At 31.7% G+C, this 18,100-nt stretch overlaps 1 protein-coding gene across 1 annotated transcript; it reads left to right on the top strand.

The window, feature by feature from the left end:
• Positions 1 to 9,470: 9,470 nt before the first annotated feature.
• Positions 9,471 to 11,341, top strand: LOC117907396 (GDSL esterase/lipase EXL3-like). The gene is made up of 5 exons (XM_034820928.1): positions 9,471 to 9,807; positions 10,135 to 10,265; positions 10,373 to 10,600; positions 10,685 to 10,940; positions 11,026 to 11,341. The coding sequence occupies exons 1-5, from the start codon at positions 9,546 to 9,548 to the stop codon at positions 11,217 to 11,219; spliced, it is 1,071 nt and encodes a 356-aa protein (XP_034676819.1). The 5' UTR covers positions 9,471 to 9,545; the 3' UTR covers positions 11,220 to 11,341.
• Positions 11,342 to 18,100: the final 6,759 nt, after the last annotated feature.

The raw sequence follows: 18,100 nt of genomic DNA on the forward strand, positions 1-18,100 counted from the left end.
CATAACATCCATACTTTGAGAAACTTAAAAGGTTAGCCTCTCATCCTTGGAGATTTCATCCACCAAGGATGTTTGGCTACTAAGAAAATAAGAAAGAGAAGAGAAGGAGAAACAGAGCAAGGCTCTGTGGTATATTTCAATATATATGGGTATATTACATATATTCCATCAACGAATGCAAAGGAGTTTATATAGAGAAGTTTTTCCAACCTTCCTAGCTAAGAAATCTTATGATTGGTGGATTACAAGGAGAAGAATGGAAATTTATACAAAAATATCTAAAAGAAAAGATCTCGTGTGGAGTCGGCAAAACAGGGGAAGGGGTGTGCGAAATTCGCACACCATTCAGGAGGTGTGCGAAATTTTCGCACACCTGGAGCAGTTTTCTTCCGAAGGCCATAACTTCCTCGTTTCAGCTCCAAATCGTACATGGTTTGAAGCGTTGGATTCTTGACTTCCTAAGATTTGAAATGGTATATAGAATGTAAAAAATGGACTTCGGAAAGTGCTCCAAAAGTGCCAAAGAAGACTGAAGCTGCTGTCCTCTGTTTTCCTCCTTGCTTCTCTTTGCTTCTCTTTTGCTTTTCTTTGCTTCTCTTTGCTTCTCTTTGCTTCTCTTCTTTAGTTGGCTTGTCTAAGTAGCTCCTCCATCATTTGGCATGCTTGAATTGATTCATAAGCTGATATAAACATGTAAACTTGCCACAAAATGGTTAAAACCAATTACTAAGGACCTTAATGAATTAATTGGGTTAAATGAATATGATTACTACACAAAGGTGCTTAAAACCATTATAATTAGGTCTACAAAATAGCACTTTTTGGTAGTAATCAACCATCTAATAGATGACCATAACTCAATTGAGAGAGCAATATAAGTAGTCCCTAGAAAATAACAAATATCAAAGTACATCCAACCTAAAACACTCTTTTGCAATATTTAATATATAAAAAGAAATATAAAAATACAAATATTATGGTGGAAATGAGTGTGAGCTAGGTCCAAATTGAGATGTGAATAATGACTCCACTATTGCAAGTTACTCCTTCATGCTCTAGATTCGAGTCTTCAACAAATCTAATCATGAGTCACTAATAGCTTTGCAAGTAGCCATCCCGTTTACTAATCACACAAGCTATTGGATAAGATTTACTGTTGAGTTATCAATAGTAGGTGTTAGTGCTGGGAATCCAAATTACTTCATTCCTTAGCCTTGGATCACGTAGGGCACATGCATCTATCCATAGGGTTCTCTAGATTTATCATAGAGAAAACACATGGCATTAAAAACCATTATAGAATAAAGATCTAGAGATAGAAAAACTCAAACCTGTGATTTGGATATTCCCAGATCAAATTTCCTTCCAATGAAGACTCTAAATCTGTGGTGGTTGTTGTAGAAGTCATTTACCCAACAATCTTCCACCTGATCTCTCTCTCCATGGGTCATGACATGGGAGAAATGTGGGCTTCTTTCTCTTTTCTTAAGGATAGTTGGGGTACCTTTCTTTAGAATTTTAGAAAACTAAACTGTACGCTTGAAGCTTTAACCCCTAAAATTATAAAGGCTTCCTCGTGGGCTTAAGTCACTTAAGCCCAAATTGGGCTTAGGTCACCTAATCTATCTCACTTGAATCTTAATTAATTAATTAATCCTAATAAGCTCTAATCAATTAATTAACCCATTCCAAAAAGTTAGTTTATAAGATCTAATCGTTATCCACACTTATGAACTATATACCAAAAATACCCTCAAAGTGTGTGCCACCATGAATTAGGAGCTCGAATAGGGACTATTGAGACCCATAGGAAAATACTGGCTCATTTAGAATCCGATTATGAAGTTGGTTGACACTCCACTAAACAGAGTCAAGTGCACTTCAATATCTTATGAAATTACAATAAGACAAAACTCAGGTTCATGACCTACTTTCCATTGCATGCAAACTTCCTATGAACTGATGTTCGTAATTTAATGGGATAGTGTTATCAACCCATTAAAATTATCTGTCCAATCTTTGAGTTACAAATTTACCTATTATGCGATCAACTGACATACTCTACCTCCAAGGAGCATATGTCAAATTCCACTAAATGAATTAATGCAACCATATATTTCATGATCACATGTCCTTTGGATCACCCAAAGGGACATGCTATTTTAATCTTATGAGATATCATGGTGTCTCTATTAAGAATACCTATTGCCACTAGCCTCCATCAATATCAATAGTGACCAAATCTGTATGGAATATTTGACCACTTTAAGATCTTATCCATAAGACAAAGTCTCCTGTTGATTCAACATAAACTAAATTTCATTTCAAGGTTAAGAGTCCATACAATATAGTAGCTTGGTGAATCATGATAATATGATAGATTTACATCATGATTTATTGTAGGTCTTGTCCAATATGTAACTGTAGGACCTCAGGTGCAACTAACTTTCCTAAAAGCAATTGCTTGTAGGAAAGGCGCATACCCTAGCCTTATAGTGCATTCACCTAAGCGCCCACGACGAACACAAGGGGAGTTGATGGACGCGACCAACCCTCCAATCTACCAACAATTCTCCCTTCCCCCTAACGACACCCCTGGGGTTCGAACCCGTGACCTCGACTCTAATATCACTTGTAGGACCTCAGATGCTACCAACTCTCCTAAAAGCAGTTGCTTGTAGGAAATGTGCATACCCTAACCTTATAGTGCATTCACCCAAGTGCCCACGACGAACACAAGGGGAATTGATGGATGCGGACAACCCTCCGATCTGCCAACAATAACAATACACACTAGTGTACTCACTAGGGGAAACTTATCCCGATGATTGAGACAAATTATCCCTTTATTAAGGAAGTAATGCACTATGGTCTTTGCTGGTTTGGCTAAATCCATGAACCAACTATGAACAACTTATTATCTTGTAAGGAACCTATGACTTGAACCCTCTGTGAACTCATGTACAATGCAAGTGATATGAGTTCAATGCTTAAATCTGTTGGGATTAAGTCTCTAAAAGCAAGACATGATGTAACAAAGTCAAACTTAATTGTTTCTTTGCTATCCCTTTTATACATTGATATTAATTTAAACATTCAATTTATATCTCTTAATTTATAAATGACTTAAGTGCATTAAGAGTTGCATAGATGATATAAGTTATGGGTTCCTTGTAAATAGATAAGTTGTCTATAGTCAGTTTATAGATTTGAGCAATCTAGTAGAAACTATAGTACATTACTTTCTAATTAGAGGGATGACTTATCTTGGCTTTTGGGATGAGTTTCCCATAGTGAGTGCACCAGTGTATGTGATGCACATTAAATAGGACCTATAGTGAATTATAATGTAAGGCTATCGATAATCATGATTCACCAACTTACCCTATAATTGGCCATTTAGACAACACCAGATGAATCCCACATTGGAAAAATGAGTGACCCAAAGTTCCAAACTTACCCTATAATTGGCCATTTAGACAACACCAGTGAACTTCATTCAAAGAATTATGGATGGGTATGACTTAGGGCTTACTTATTTGGTAGGCTTTAAGAAATAAGTTAAAAATTTGTTTGATCATGTTAGGAATTTGAGGCTAATCCAAACTATGGTAATCACCCTAGAGGGGGGGTAAATAGGGTGATGGTCTCTTTTTCACAAATTTAAACTATGCAAAAATAAGAGACAATTATATGCAAGTATATAATAAACAAAATAAAGACAATTGCATATAATTTAAAAGAGTTAGGGAAGAGAGAGTTCAAACACGAGAGTTTATAGTGGTTCGACACTTCTTTGCCTACGTCCACCCTCCTCAACCTCCTAACCGAGTGAGAGTTCCACTATCTTGAAGCTTCAACCAAGCTTCCAATCTCTTTACAATTAGATTATGGTTCTAATTCACCCTCTTGGACTTTTGGCTTCAAACACCCTTTACACTTCTCAAGAGTTATCCCACTCTTGAACAACCTCTCAAGTGATACCCCTCACTTGAGAAAATTCATCTCAAAGATATACAAAGATTGATCTCACAAAATCCTAGTAATAGAACTTTAGGCTCAAAGATACAAAAAAAACTAGGATTGAATGGTGCACTAAAGATATGCAAGTTATGAAACAATGGTGCACTAAAAAACACTCTTCCAAGGCTCAAATATATTCAATAATGATTTGGGAAGGTTAAGCTCTTAAAACAATGAAGATTGGAGACTTTTTATAGAAGAAAAAAGCCAAACTAGCCGTTGGGGGTTTGACTGGTCGAGATAGAGGTTGACCGGTTGACTAGCCGTTAGGAAAAGTGACCGTTGGGCCTCAACTGGACCTCGACCGGACCTCAACCGGTTGAGGTTCAACTTTGACTGGGAAGAGAAGGCCATTGGGAGAGAGAGAAATTTTTTGGCCTCCCTCAATCGGTCCTCGACCGGACGAGCACAACCTGTCGACCAGTTGAACCGGTTGAGCCATTTTTTTGGCTCAACACTCAACCTTTTTCAACTTAAAACCTTTTAACACAAGTTTGAAAATCATTTAACACAAGATTTTAGTTGAAAACATGAAATCATCCAATTCTTAAGATATTTAAAACAATATTACTCTTGGATGATTTTGGTGCATAAATAAAGAATGAAATGCATGAAAGTCCTAGTGCACCAACAACCTTACAAAGAGATCTTAAGAAGCTTTGGTCTTGAAAAACTCTTCTCTTTGAGGAGGTCTTCTTCTTCATGATTTCTCCTTGGCTTGATTTGTCTTTGGATTGCCACTTTGGAAGTCGTCTTGCCTAATCACATTTGAAATATGATCATTAGTTCTAAACCTTGTTTTGTTATCATCAAAATCAAGATTAACCAAACCTTGGTTTCACATATCACTTAGGGCTTACTAATTTGATGAGCTTTAAGATAAATTTAAAACTTAGTTGGATATTGGGCTTATGAACTTGATATTCATAAATGGGTTTTTGAAAAAAAGAAAAAGAAAAGAAAAGAAAAGTTGAGGTGAATCGGTTGTGTCGACTCACTAATAGCGGTTGAACTGCCGGTTTGATCGGTTTGATGTCAGTTCAACTCTATTCTAGCTCAACTAGGTGAACCAAATTGGATTAAGGTCCGTTGGATTGTTTGACTAGTCAAACAAATAAGTTCAATTCGGTTTTTATAACATTGGTAAGAACCTATATATCGAGAATAAATTGACCCATGCTGACATCCCTTATGATGAAAATGCAATGAACAAACTGAGAAACTAAACAATAAATCTGAGTGTGGTCAAAAGTAAGGCTGAACATATGAATGTGCCCAAAAGTCAAGTTAGCTTGACTACATCTATAAGTGGAATATAAAAGAATAAGGGGTTCAACCTTCCTTAAAGAGGATGAACTATGACCTCACACTTAGATGGTGAAAAAGTTAGGACATTAGGTACCATTGGTAGAGCAAAGCCCTGGTATAATGTAAGACTCGTGACTTGATAGATAAGTCTCGGGGTGAGATTGAAAGTGTACCTTTACATGATAGATAAGTCGAAGATGTTCATATAGAACATTCATGTATAATGAAATTTAACAACCCCCTTAATTGAATGGAAAGTCAAGGGCTTCTACCCATGATCACAAATAATATAGGGGATTAAAGTATCCTCAGAAGTGGAAAGATCCATTTAGCACTCAATCTCAACACTCATCTCAAATAATCGTAGCTAGAAAGTCTCCTTATGCTTTGGAGATTGAAAGTAAATGATAGAGAGATATCATTTATCGTATAAGAATGATGGATTAGAGTCTTAGGGCTTGAGAACCTAAAAGAAGATGTGGGTTTCTACCTAGTATCTGTACAAGGTGCCATGAAGGAAATAAGAATTAACCTAAGAAATTATACGATTAGAAGTATCTTAGAATTTGAGTTGAAATGCCTGATTGGAGCTAATATATGTGCTCTCCAATGACACAGATATGACATATTTTATGTATTATAAACAACTCAAATAATCCAACTTAACTTAAATGCATAATAAGACCTTAGTTATGGATGTAACTTTTATTTGGAGCTTAATTCTAGGTTTAAGGGATGAAAAGAATGGTAAGTACAAAAGTCATTCTTAATCGAGAGAGTAGAAAGGGTTGAATATGCATAAATGAAAGTCTCCAGACTTGTGAACCATGAAGAGTCCAAGCAAGGGCATAATGAGTAAGTTATAGGCATGAAATACTAGCAAAAAATGTTATGAAGTGAGATAGAGGGCAAACAACCATAATGGAGGAAGTTTAAAGCAAATGCAATCAAGTTCACATGGAAATTTAGAACTCAAAATCTGGCCACAACATGTACTCTGAATTTGAGGTGAAATTTGGAATGCCATTTTTAGGCATGCTATATATCATTTCGAAGCTTGGTAAGTAAGGAGTCCAACACTTTAAGCCATGTGTGAATTGGAGTTGAAAGGAGGAAGTTATGTGCATTGGGAGCAAACTAGCAATAGGTGAGTTCGAAATTCATAAAGAATTTCAAACTCAAATGTTGGACTTCGAATTAGCCATTTTTCCTCCACTTATGAGTTCGAAATTGATTTGAAACTAACCTTAATTTGAACTAAGCCACTGGTGATCAAGTTTTTTTGTCCCAAAACATGTTGAAATGAGTTCCAAATGCCTCCATTCAATTTGACATGCATGATACTTATTTAGAATTTGTAATAATTTAAGTCTCTTAGGCTATTTATGATTTTTCTTTGTAATAAGTGGCCAATGGGAGTGTGCTACATGTTAGCTTATTGAATTTATTATAAAAACTTTTTTAGTTCTAGGTTTTAGGAATAAAAGGAGGAAAAAGAGAAGATGATAGAATGTAGAAAAAGAGATTGTTCTCTCAAGTTGAAAGTTTTTAATAAAGTTTTAAGTTTTCTTTTATTTTCTTTTCTTTTTTCATATTGTATTTTATTTTCTTAGTAACAAAACATGAGTTGTGAGAAGAAATCCTCCACCATGTTTGGCTAACTTGATTGATCCAGAGATGCTAACATGAGGGTGAAGAATCCAAATAAGAGTAACAAAAAATAGTAATGTATTAAATGGGTTGATTTTTTTTTTTTTCACGTTTTAATTGGTAGGAATAAATCCTTTATGTTAAATCACCTTAGATAAATTACAGAGGATTTTTATCAAGAGACTAGTGATTCTTGGAAAGATCTTAATCACTAGTTACAATAATTTGATCTTGTCATTATTAAATCTTAAGGCTAAATCTACAAAGATGGATATAAACTTTTGACTGAATAAAATTGAAAATCAAAATTAGCCATCATATCTAATTGGTTTAAGAATTATAACAATGAGATTAATGACTGATTGGGTTATGAATCATGAATATTTAATCACATTCTTGTGAGTTATATTAGGGAATGATATGGTAGGTTATTACTAGTCGATACTTGTGATTCTTGGTAACTCTTGATTATTAGTTATCATGATCTTCATTATTGTTATCTATCCCAAAACAAATCTTCAAGAAGTACGAATGGTTAAAAAGACAAACCTTAAACCAATAATCAATTTCATTTATTTGATGGTTTTAGGAATTTGTTTTATAAAGGAAAAATTTAAGTTCTGGATGCAATATTGGTCTTAAGATTCAATTTGATTACATATTAACTTTGGTCTTAAACCCTAGATTTATAATGCTCTCTCTTTAAGGATTTGACATTGGATTGTGAAACTCTTCGAAACATTCTTACTTTTATTTGATTTATTTTATTAAATATGTTAGGAAATATTTATTATTAGTTTATGCCTACTTATTTAAATTAGGTTTTCATCTTAGCAAGTAATTAATCATTTTAATCCAAGAACAAATATACATATTAGAGCTGATCTTAGAGGATGACAACCCTGAATACTACAAAATCATGATAACTTTATCTTTGGTTTTTCTTGACTAGAATTATCATGTATTTAAGTTTTATAATTTTATTTACAATAGAAATTTGCGATCAATGCCCTACGAAGATATATTTGAAGTGACACTGTGTAAAAACTTGAGAAAATGTTCATAGGAAATGAGAAAATACAGAATGTAGGAAGGAAAGGTTGAGAAGAAAATGTGAAATGAGGTATTGAAAGGTTGACGATAAGCCTTTCTATAGAAGAGCATTTGAACTTCCTACTTCGAATGTTTGAATGTTCCTCACTAATTTGGATCTTTCGAACGTCTAATGTCTAACTTTCAAACATCTTATGCATTTTTTGTACTCTAACTCCCAATTTCATTACTTCAAAAAGTTTATCAAATATTTTAACTTACCTTGATACCACTTATAATTTTATTTTTGATTTCCAAAACTAACTAGAGGGAGAGAGGGGAGGGGATCGTGTGAATGGATAGTCTAAACAATTTATTCCAATTTTTGATATTCAAAATATTTTACCATTGAAGATAAAACCAATTACATACAAGTATATTAGATGACACACCCTTGTGTTGAGGCTACTGGATTGTCACACCCTTTTTCTTTGCTGAAATCTTTTTCAAGATTGCTCTTGAAAGCTCTAAGAGATGGAGATTTTAGGATGGGGAGATGATTGTTTTCTTGTGCAAAATTTTCAACTTTAGAAAGCCTTTATTTATATCAAAACTCTTAGAGAGTATTTTGGAGGAATTTTTTGAAAATTAAAATTATTAAAGAAAAACTTAAAATATGAAAATGGATAAAAAAAAAGAAGAAGAAAGAAATGAAAGTGGAGACATCAGCTTTTGAACACCTGGCAAGGCATGTTTGAACACCTAGTAGCAAGAGTTTGATCGCCCATGGACATTTAAATTAACATTCCATGTGTGGACTTCATGAAGATTGAACATCTCATGCATGAGGTTCAAATGACCAATGTGTGATGTTTGAATGGACGTTCAAATGCCCTATGTGCAATATTTGAACATCCCATGTGTGACATTTGAATGTCCTCACTCCATTTCGTTTGTTTGGTTTTGTTTTTCGATACATTTTTTTTCACAATTTCACCTAATACACATCTATTAGCTATTTCTTGTATTCTAAAATATCAAATTTTTTTGATATGAATTGATAATGAAGCAACTCAAACTCAATTCTAATTGAAAAGACATTCTAGAATATTGTATATTAGACAAAATACTATAATTGAATAAAATTATCATCCTAATTTAATGCATCAACAACTACTTTTAAGTATCGTTCTCAGTCTTTAATTTTCAAATTGCTATGTCTTTTTCTTTGGTTCCAGACAATTTTCATACTTCATTAAGGGAAGAATTTTTTTTCCATCATGTACAAAAAAAGTCATCCAAATTAAAAGGAAAAAAGAAAAAAAATCATGTATTGAATTGTAACTACAATAGTTAACTTATTTATGAGGAAGTGTGGGATCCCACTTGGAATGTCCCAAAGGAGAGTCAGATCATGGTCTCTTGCCAGTACATAAAGATCTTAAGCAGCATGACATTAGAACCAATTTTTCAACCTCCTCTCATAGGCTTTTAGCTTAGACAGGGTTTCAAACAAAAAGAGAGGAAGAAAAATGCTTTCGTCTTCTTCTTCCACTATTCCACTCCTTGTTTGCATTTTTATTTCTTTATGCAGCACAGAAGCCCTGGTAAAGCTACCGGCCAATGAAAAAGTTCCAGCAGTGATAGTTTTCGGAGATTCGATCGTGGACCCTGGCAATAACAACAATCTTGTTACTGTGGCTAAGAGCAATTTTCCACCCTATGGGAGGGACTTCATTGGCGGAATTCCAACCGGAAGATTTAGCAATGGCAAAATTCCTTCCGACTTCATTGGTCCGTCCCCATTCTCGTCCTATTCTTTTCTCCTGCACCCCCTCATGTCTCCTTCTACAGATCGATGAAACACCCTTTTTTTTTTTGGTATTTAGGATTATTTATATTTTGAAGGAGTAAATAGTAAATACACAAAACTCCTACATTATACAATTTTTCTGTACTTTAAACTGTTGACAACTGAAACCAAATTACATTTCTGTCCCATTTGTTAAATTTTCACAGAATAATTCTCGAATGATAACATGTTCCTTTTCTTTTTGGTATGTTTGGATTATTGAATGTTAGAGATATTAAACTAATCTTTTGTCTCAATTTGAGCAACAGCCGAAGAATTGGGAATCAAAAAGTTACTGCCGGCATACTTAGACCCAACTCTTCAACCTAGTGATCTCCTCACTGGAGTAAGCTTCGCTTCAGGCGCTTCAGGATATGACCCTCTAACACCTAAGATTCCGGTACATAAATTTTCCTTCAAAGATGATATTAAATTATTAACCATTTCCTTACTTTATATTTATATTTAATTTTGTTTCCACTGTCTGGTAAAAACAAAAAAAATCAGTCAGTTTTTTCACTGTCGGATCAACTAGAAATGTTCAAAGAGTACATAGGAAAGCTGAAAGGCATGGTTGGAGAAGAAAGAACAAACACCATTCTAAGCAAAAGCCTATTTTTCGTGGTACAAGGCAGTAATGACATTACCTCTACATATTTCGACATACGGAGAGGGCAGTATGATTTTGCTTCTTATGCAGATCTTCTGGTAATCTGGGCTTCTTCTTTCTTTAAGGTACTTTCAATTGCCATGCTCTTCCAATTCCATTCCTAACATACAATTATTTAATAATTATCTAATATAAAGCAATTTTTAAAGGAATTGTATGGTTTGGGGGCACGAAGAATAGGTGTTTTCAGTGCGCCTCCGTTAGGGTGCCTGCCATCACAGAGAAGCTTAGCAGGAGGGATACAAAGAGAGTGTGTAGAGAAGTACAACGAAGCATCCCAGTTATTCAACACTAAGCTCTCATCTGGATTGGATTCTCTCAACACCAACTTTCCCCTTGCAAAGTTTGTGTATGTTGATATCTACAACCCCTTGCTTGATATCATCCAAAACCCTCAAAAATCAGGTAATACCTCTTGTTTTGTTTTGTTCTGTGTTTCGGTTTTCTTTCACGGGTATGGGAAAATCTATTGTCCACTTAATTGTTTCAGGATTTGAAGTAGTGAATAAAGGATGCTGTGGCACGGGGTTAATAGAGGTTTCAGTGCTATGTAACCGATTGAATCCGTTTACTTGTAATGATGCGACCAAGTATGTATTTTGGGACAGCTATCATCCTACAGAACGAGCGTACAAGACTATAATTGGTGAGATCTTCCAGGGATATGTGGATAGCTTCTTCTGACCAGATTCATTCCTCTTTCAACAACCCATATACCAACTGCCTTAATTTATTATTTGTACGGGTGAAATTGAATGTTATCCTTTGTTTTTGTGATAATCTTGTGTATCAATTCCTTACTACAATTGTGTTTTCAACCCATATAGGGTTTATAATTAAGATAAGGTTCCTCAACCATCCATAATTGATGATAAAGATATGAAATAGTAATTGATAAAAATACCCATTTGACTCATTTTTGTCTTTATTCTACTACTTGTCACTATTCTTTCTTATTTAACCAATTTTGGATTTTTCATTATTTTTTTAAACTCTTTTATAAATAATTGAAAAATTAACATTATTTTTTATTTTTAAATTATAAATAAACAAAAATTATATTAATGATTTAAAGACTATTTTGGAAAATACTTTCTAAAAAAATATTAATTTAAATAAATAAAAATTATCTTTTGCATTTATTTTTATCTTTTACATTTTAGAAGTAAATAATTTAATGATTAAAATACCATTTAAAATAAATATATTCACTATTTTAATTTTTTTCATACTAAAAAGTATTTTAAAGGTTTTTTTTTACTATTATAAAATAAAAAGTTTAATTTTTTTTTAATCTTCTTCCTTCCTTATTTTAATAACTTTTTGAACATGACTTTTAGTAATAAGTTATATGAAATGTTACAAATTTGTTTTAGAATATTAGTATTATTTGTTTGTTCTAACTTGTAAATTAGGTATCATCAAATATTATATTTTTTCAAATTTATAGAACATATAATAAATACTTTTTAAATACCTCATAAAATATTATTAATTTTTTTTTTTCTAACTTACAAATTAGACACATGGTGTTTATTATTTCGAAAATAATGTAAACACTCACATGCATATATATATATATATATATATATATATAATATTAATCAAGAAGACAGTATTTTTAATACTTAGTTTTGAAAGTATAAATAGGGTAATTGGCCGAATTAAAGTTTTCAAAATATTCAAAATTTCTCCATTCCAAAATGACCTAATTGCTCTCCACACTAATCCTAAATATTTTTTTAATAAAGATTTAAATATTTAAAATCATTAAAATAAATATTTTCTTATTAAAGCAATTTTTTCAAAGTAAAAATCATGAAATCTTCAAAACTATAATTACAACAAATATTTTTAATTTTAAAACCAATTTCATAATTTAAATTAATGATTTTAAAAAATAAAAATGTTATAAAAATAATTTTTGTTTATTTTTAATTTCATTTAAATATTATTTTTTTAATCTTTATTGATAACAATGAAATTATGTTTATAAAGGCAAAATAGTAAAAACATATATTTCATTTAGTTTACTTATAATGAACAATTCAAACATGATTGATTTTAATTTTATTTTTTATGCGTTAATTTTTATAGGGAATGTCTTAATGACATAGTTTGGTAGAAAAAGAAAAAGAAAAACTATCAATAATTGTCTTAATATCAAATTCAAGTTGTTTAAAAATTGTACAAAACCTATTAGGAGCCTTGTACACCCTTGTACACTTAGCACATTTCCCTTGTACAGTTAGTGTAATACCCTTATACAATAATACAAATTTCATATTTCTCATAAGTTATATGTTCATGTAGGTGTATTAATCATATTTTCAATGGTTTTGTTAAGAAAATGGTGGATGACTTAGGATCAATTTTTTTTCCCAAATATCATTATCGGGGAAAATATTAGAATTTCCATGTGAGAGTTAAATAAAATGCATGACGTAGGCGTACAATCCTTAAGTGACAAGGAAAATAAAAAAGTTGTTTAGAATTGATTAAAATAATTCACAAAAGGTAATCTTGTACACATTTGTATAATTTGTACATTTCCCTTATATAGTTAGTGTAATACCCTTGTACAATGACATAAATTTCATATCCCTCCTAAGTTATGTGTCCATGTTCATGTAGGAGTGTTTAACCATATCTCCAATGATTTAGTTGAGAAGATGGTGGATGACTTAATGTCAAAATTTTTTTCCCCAAATATAATTATTGGAGGAATTAAATAAAGTGTATGACATATATACAAAATTCGTGAGTGATAAGAAAAATAAAGGAATGACTCATAATCTATTATAATCTTTCACAAATTGTAACCTTGTACGCATTTGTACACTTAGTACATTTTCTTTGTACAGTTAGTGTAATACAATTGTACAGTGGCGCAATAAATGAATAAATAATTTTTTTTCATATAAAAAAATAGTACTAAACAAGGTTTTCAATTTTCATTTTTAAAAATAGTTTTCATTTTTTAATTAAATGTATTTTCAAAAAGAGACAATATAGAAAATAAAAATTATTTTTAAAAATAAAAAAAAATAAAAAATAAAAACTAGAAAAATATTTTAAAACCAAACTCAAATATAATCTATATAATTTTTAGTTACTTGTTTTCATCTAAAATAAGTAAATATACATTTTAACTCTTTTATATAAGAAAAATTCAATCTCTACTCTGTATTGATATAATCTACTTCTAAAATTAGGTCATATGAAAACATTTTAATTGAGTACTTAAAATAAAACTCTCCATCCATCCTCTTTATTTTTTTTTTTCTTATTTTAATAAATTTTCAATTAATTCAAATCATTAAAAAAAATTAACTTATTTCTAAAAGTCATGTTCAACATGTTCTATTACATTTCAAGTAAAAAATTAGATAAATTTGAAAGTCAATAAAAAAAATTAAATACCATTTTCAATAATGTTTAGATAAAATTTTATATAATATATTTTATTTGAAATTTAATTTCTAAAGTTTAACTAAAAAATTGTATTGACAATTTTCTTGTTGTGAGTCAAAATACTTTGCATTAGTCTATTTATATAAGAAAAATTATTAATATAATATTAGAACTTCATATTTGAGTTATTTTTTTCAATAAATTTATCTTTTAAAATTTTTTAAAATAAAAACATTAAAAATTAAAAAGCTAAAAGGATATATATATATTAGTCAATTTTTAAATTTTTTAAAATATGGTTAATGTAGAAAATATAAAAAATAATTAGAAATAAGAGAAAAATATAAATGAAATGGTAATATAAATTTAAAATAAAAAATGAAAATTAAACTAAAATATAAATGCATAAAAATAAAAAATATTTGGATGAAAAATCCCAAAATTTTTATCATTGCTTATAATAAGAGCAAAAAGATTCAATATCTTTAAAAATGAAAAACAAAAAAAACATTATTGCTTTTTATTTGACATAAAATAGAAATATAGATTGAAAGAAAAAGAAAAAAAAAGTTAGAAATGAGTAATACTTAATAGGGAATATAAAAGGGAAAAAAAAACACAAAAAGTTGAAATTCACACTCACTTGTGCTTATATAAGGGTTAAGGGTATTTTAGGGATTAATGAAAAACAATATCCTTCATCTTAATTTTCGTACTCTGTTTGGATCTTGGGCTTAAATATGCATGATATATGGACTAAATGTTAATTTTTGGGCCCAATTGGGCTCAAAACACAATTCTCCCCATATTGAAACACCTAAAGTAATTTCATGGGAAGAAAACCAAATGGAATGTGTTGTACTAGAAATGTTGCCTACCTTCTATTTTGAATAATTTGATCATCAGCTCTATTCCTAGAAGAAATTTTGAATTAGGGTAAAGATTTGTTAAAAAAAAAAAAGAAAAAAAGAAGAAGAAAAAATTGTGATTGGTTCTTCTTATATTGCCAAGTTTCAATAGAAGAAAATTCCATCCTATGGAATGTTTTTTTTTTGGGCAATTAATAAAAAATAATTTTGTTTATTTTCCACTTTCCTTGACACTTGTCTTAATTAATAATATGCATGCAACAAGAGCTACCTCTAGAAAATATCTGTCATATTGATGAAAATTATGTAAAATTAAGAATATTAGTTCATTACTTTTTGACAAAATTAAAATCCAGCTTGTATAAGGTCTAGAAAGTTGAAAGTGGCAAGTTGATTACACTGTATTTGTGCTTCCAATATTACCATTACCATTGCCTTTGCTCTTTGTATCCTTGTATTGAAATGTCATTCATAATAATTGTACCTAGATTTAAAAGCTATAACTTTATAGATGTAAAAAAAAAAATCTCATTTTACCACCCTACCTACTAAAGGACTTTGAGGGGGGTAGGCGAACGGGAACCGACCGAAAACCCGTACCACTTGACTAACTGACCCATTCATACTCAATTCATTAGGGTTGGAGATGGATGGAACCAATCAGAAGTGCAAATCACACAAGCGAATTCGGGAAACGGACCACAACGCAACGACTAGAACTCGTGTCAGAGGAGTTTTGAGCGTGAGCTACCACTCATGCAACGACAATGACCCACAACTCTTGAAAGGGCCACCAATCGCCTGTGATTTGATCTTTTTCCCATTTGTCGAGTTGGGCTATCACTCCGATTGAAATAGATATACATAGCCCCTTTACCTCCTACTCTAGTAGGCTTTTTTTTTTTCCAACCTTCGATGATCCTCCTACAGGCAAATCACTGAAGTTGATTTATTGATTTATTTATTATTATTATTATTGGTTTTTGGAGAGGGAGGAGAGCTTTCTAAGAAGGGCTTGGGACCTATGAACGACAACAAACATGATGAAATGAAGAAGAATGAACGAGAGGTGTCGGAAAATGATGAACTACATACTTTTGTTTGGTTAACTACTTTATTGACTTGGGGTTCTTTCTCATGTCAAATGATTGTTATTAAATTCACTAAATATGAAAGAAGTTGTCATAGTTTTTATGTGATTTGGATGCATATACTCTTATGGATCTAATATCTCTCAGCATCGACCATACAACCTTTAACATCTATGACACAACACTTTGAACTCTTTAACAGATACCTCAATCCTATGTGCTAAGGCTAGTGGATTGTCATACCCTTCTTCTTGTGTGAAAAATTTTTCAAGATTAAACTTTGAAAGTTCTAAGAATGAAGATCTAAGGCAGAGAGATGAGTGTTTTCTTTCTTTATTTTTCAACTTTAGAAAACCTCATTTTTTTATACCAAAATTTTAAGGAAGCATTTTGAAGATATTTTTGGAAACTAACATTATAAAAAAAAACCACTTAAAATATGAAAATAAATTGAAGATATACAATTGGAGGCATCAATATTCAAATGCCTTGCAAAGGATGTTTGATGGTCTATGGAAGTTTGAACATCTCATATGTGATGTTTGAACATCTTAGCTCTAATTTACTTGTTTGACTTGTTTTTTGATATACCCTCCAAAATTTCACCTAGTATATATTGAATAACTATTTCTCATGCTTTATTACATCCAATGTATATGCTTTTCTTATATGAATAGACTTTGAAGTAGTTCAAACTTGATTCTAACCCATAAAACCCTTGGAAGTATGATATATTAGACTCAATGCTATAATGAAACAAAATTGCTAATCTAATATAATATATCAACAATCTCCCCCTTTGACAATTTTGTGACAAAAAATAGGTTGTAATGAGACCCCCCTTACTCTTAAGATCAACCTCATTAAATCTTAAGTTAAAACCATCTTAACCTTCATGCACTTGATTGTAATACTCTTACAAAAATCCTGTTATATGCACATGCTCAACTAACAATCATGTGAAAAGCAATATGTGGGAAGAAAATGTATAAATCAGAGAAATATCACAAAAGTAATAGACTTGAAAAGAACATGCATATTGCACCCAAATGTGCCTAGAAGCTAAGCCAAATTGACTATATCTATAAGTGGTATATAAAAGAGTTGGGTTCAAGTCTCCCCAAAAGAGGACAAGCTATAAACTTGCACTTGGATGGTGAGAGAGTTGGGACATCAAGTACCATGGGTAGAGTGAAGCCTTGCTATGGTCTCATACTCGTGACCTAATAGATAAGTCTTGGGATGAGATTGAAAGTATACCTTTACATAAAGAGGCTAAAATGTATCCTTAGAGTGTAGTTAAAGATGTTTGAACATCAAACTATAATGAAAATAACAACCTCTTGATCGAATGAAAGTCAAAGGCTCCCAATCCATGATCATAAAAAATATAGGGGATCAAAATATCCCCAATAGTGGAAATTAAAGGTCTAGTTGGTGCTTCAGCCCAACACACATCTCAAAAAATCTTTAATAGGAAGTCTCCTAATTGTCACAACCTACTCCAGTGATCCTCCCTTAAGCTTATATAGGTGAGCAAGAAGCTTTTGGAACCTCTTGGAGTCTTTTACACTAGTAGAGGAGTGTGGAAGGTTCTAGAAAGCCTAGATATGTCCACACATCTCTACACTACGATGGAAGACAAGGGAAGAGTGTGGAGCTATCTAGAGAGTTCTAGACAAGTATTGTAAATACTTGTACATAATTTTTGTCTAGGAGTTTCTATAGAATTTCGGAGATGTAAGGAATGTTTGTGGATTCTAGAGAGTTCCTTGATTGCATATAAAAAGGAGGAGACCTCATTTAGCCAAGGCAACGAACAAGTTAAGAGTTTGTAGCCTTGTAAAACATCTTTTGTACAATACAAAACTTCCTTTCCTAAGTGTTGCCTTTGTTATGCATTTTGAGCTTCCAAGTCATATACCTAACTTAGCCTACCTAGCTAAGTACAAGGGGAAGGCTGACTTAACAACTTCAAGTATCTTGGGTTATCTAAGTGATGCACATGAACTTAGGAAAAGTCTAAGTTTGTGATGTTTTGCTTTGGATACCAAAAGCAATGGAGAGAGAGATTATCTATGGTATTAAATGATGGATTGGAGTCTTAAGGTTTAAGGACCTAGACAAAGATGTGAGTGTTCACTTAGTACCTCTACAACGTGCCATGAAAGAAAAACAAGAAATACTAGAA

Source organism: Vitis riparia, chromosome 18 (genome assembly GCF_004353265.1).
Source record: "Vitis riparia cultivar Riparia Gloire de Montpellier isolate 1030 chromosome 18, EGFV_Vit.rip_1.0, whole genome shotgun sequence".
NCBI classification, from domain to species: Eukaryota; Viridiplantae; Streptophyta; class Magnoliopsida; order Vitales; family Vitaceae; genus Vitis; species Vitis riparia.

Bases quoted from the DNA above. Each gene is read 5' to 3' on its own strand.
- LOC117907396 (XM_034820928.1), top strand. From the start codon at position 9,546: ATGCTTTCGTCTTCTTCTTCCACTATTCCACTCCTTGTTTGCATTTTT. The intron at 10,601-10,684 runs GTACTTTCAATT...CAATTTTTAAAG, and splicing joins GGGCTTCTTCTTTCTTTAAG to GAATTGTATGGTTTGGGGGC. The intron at 10,941-11,025 runs GTAATACCTCTT...TAATTGTTTCAG, and splicing joins CCAAAACCCTCAAAAATCAG to GATTTGAAGTAGTGAATAAA.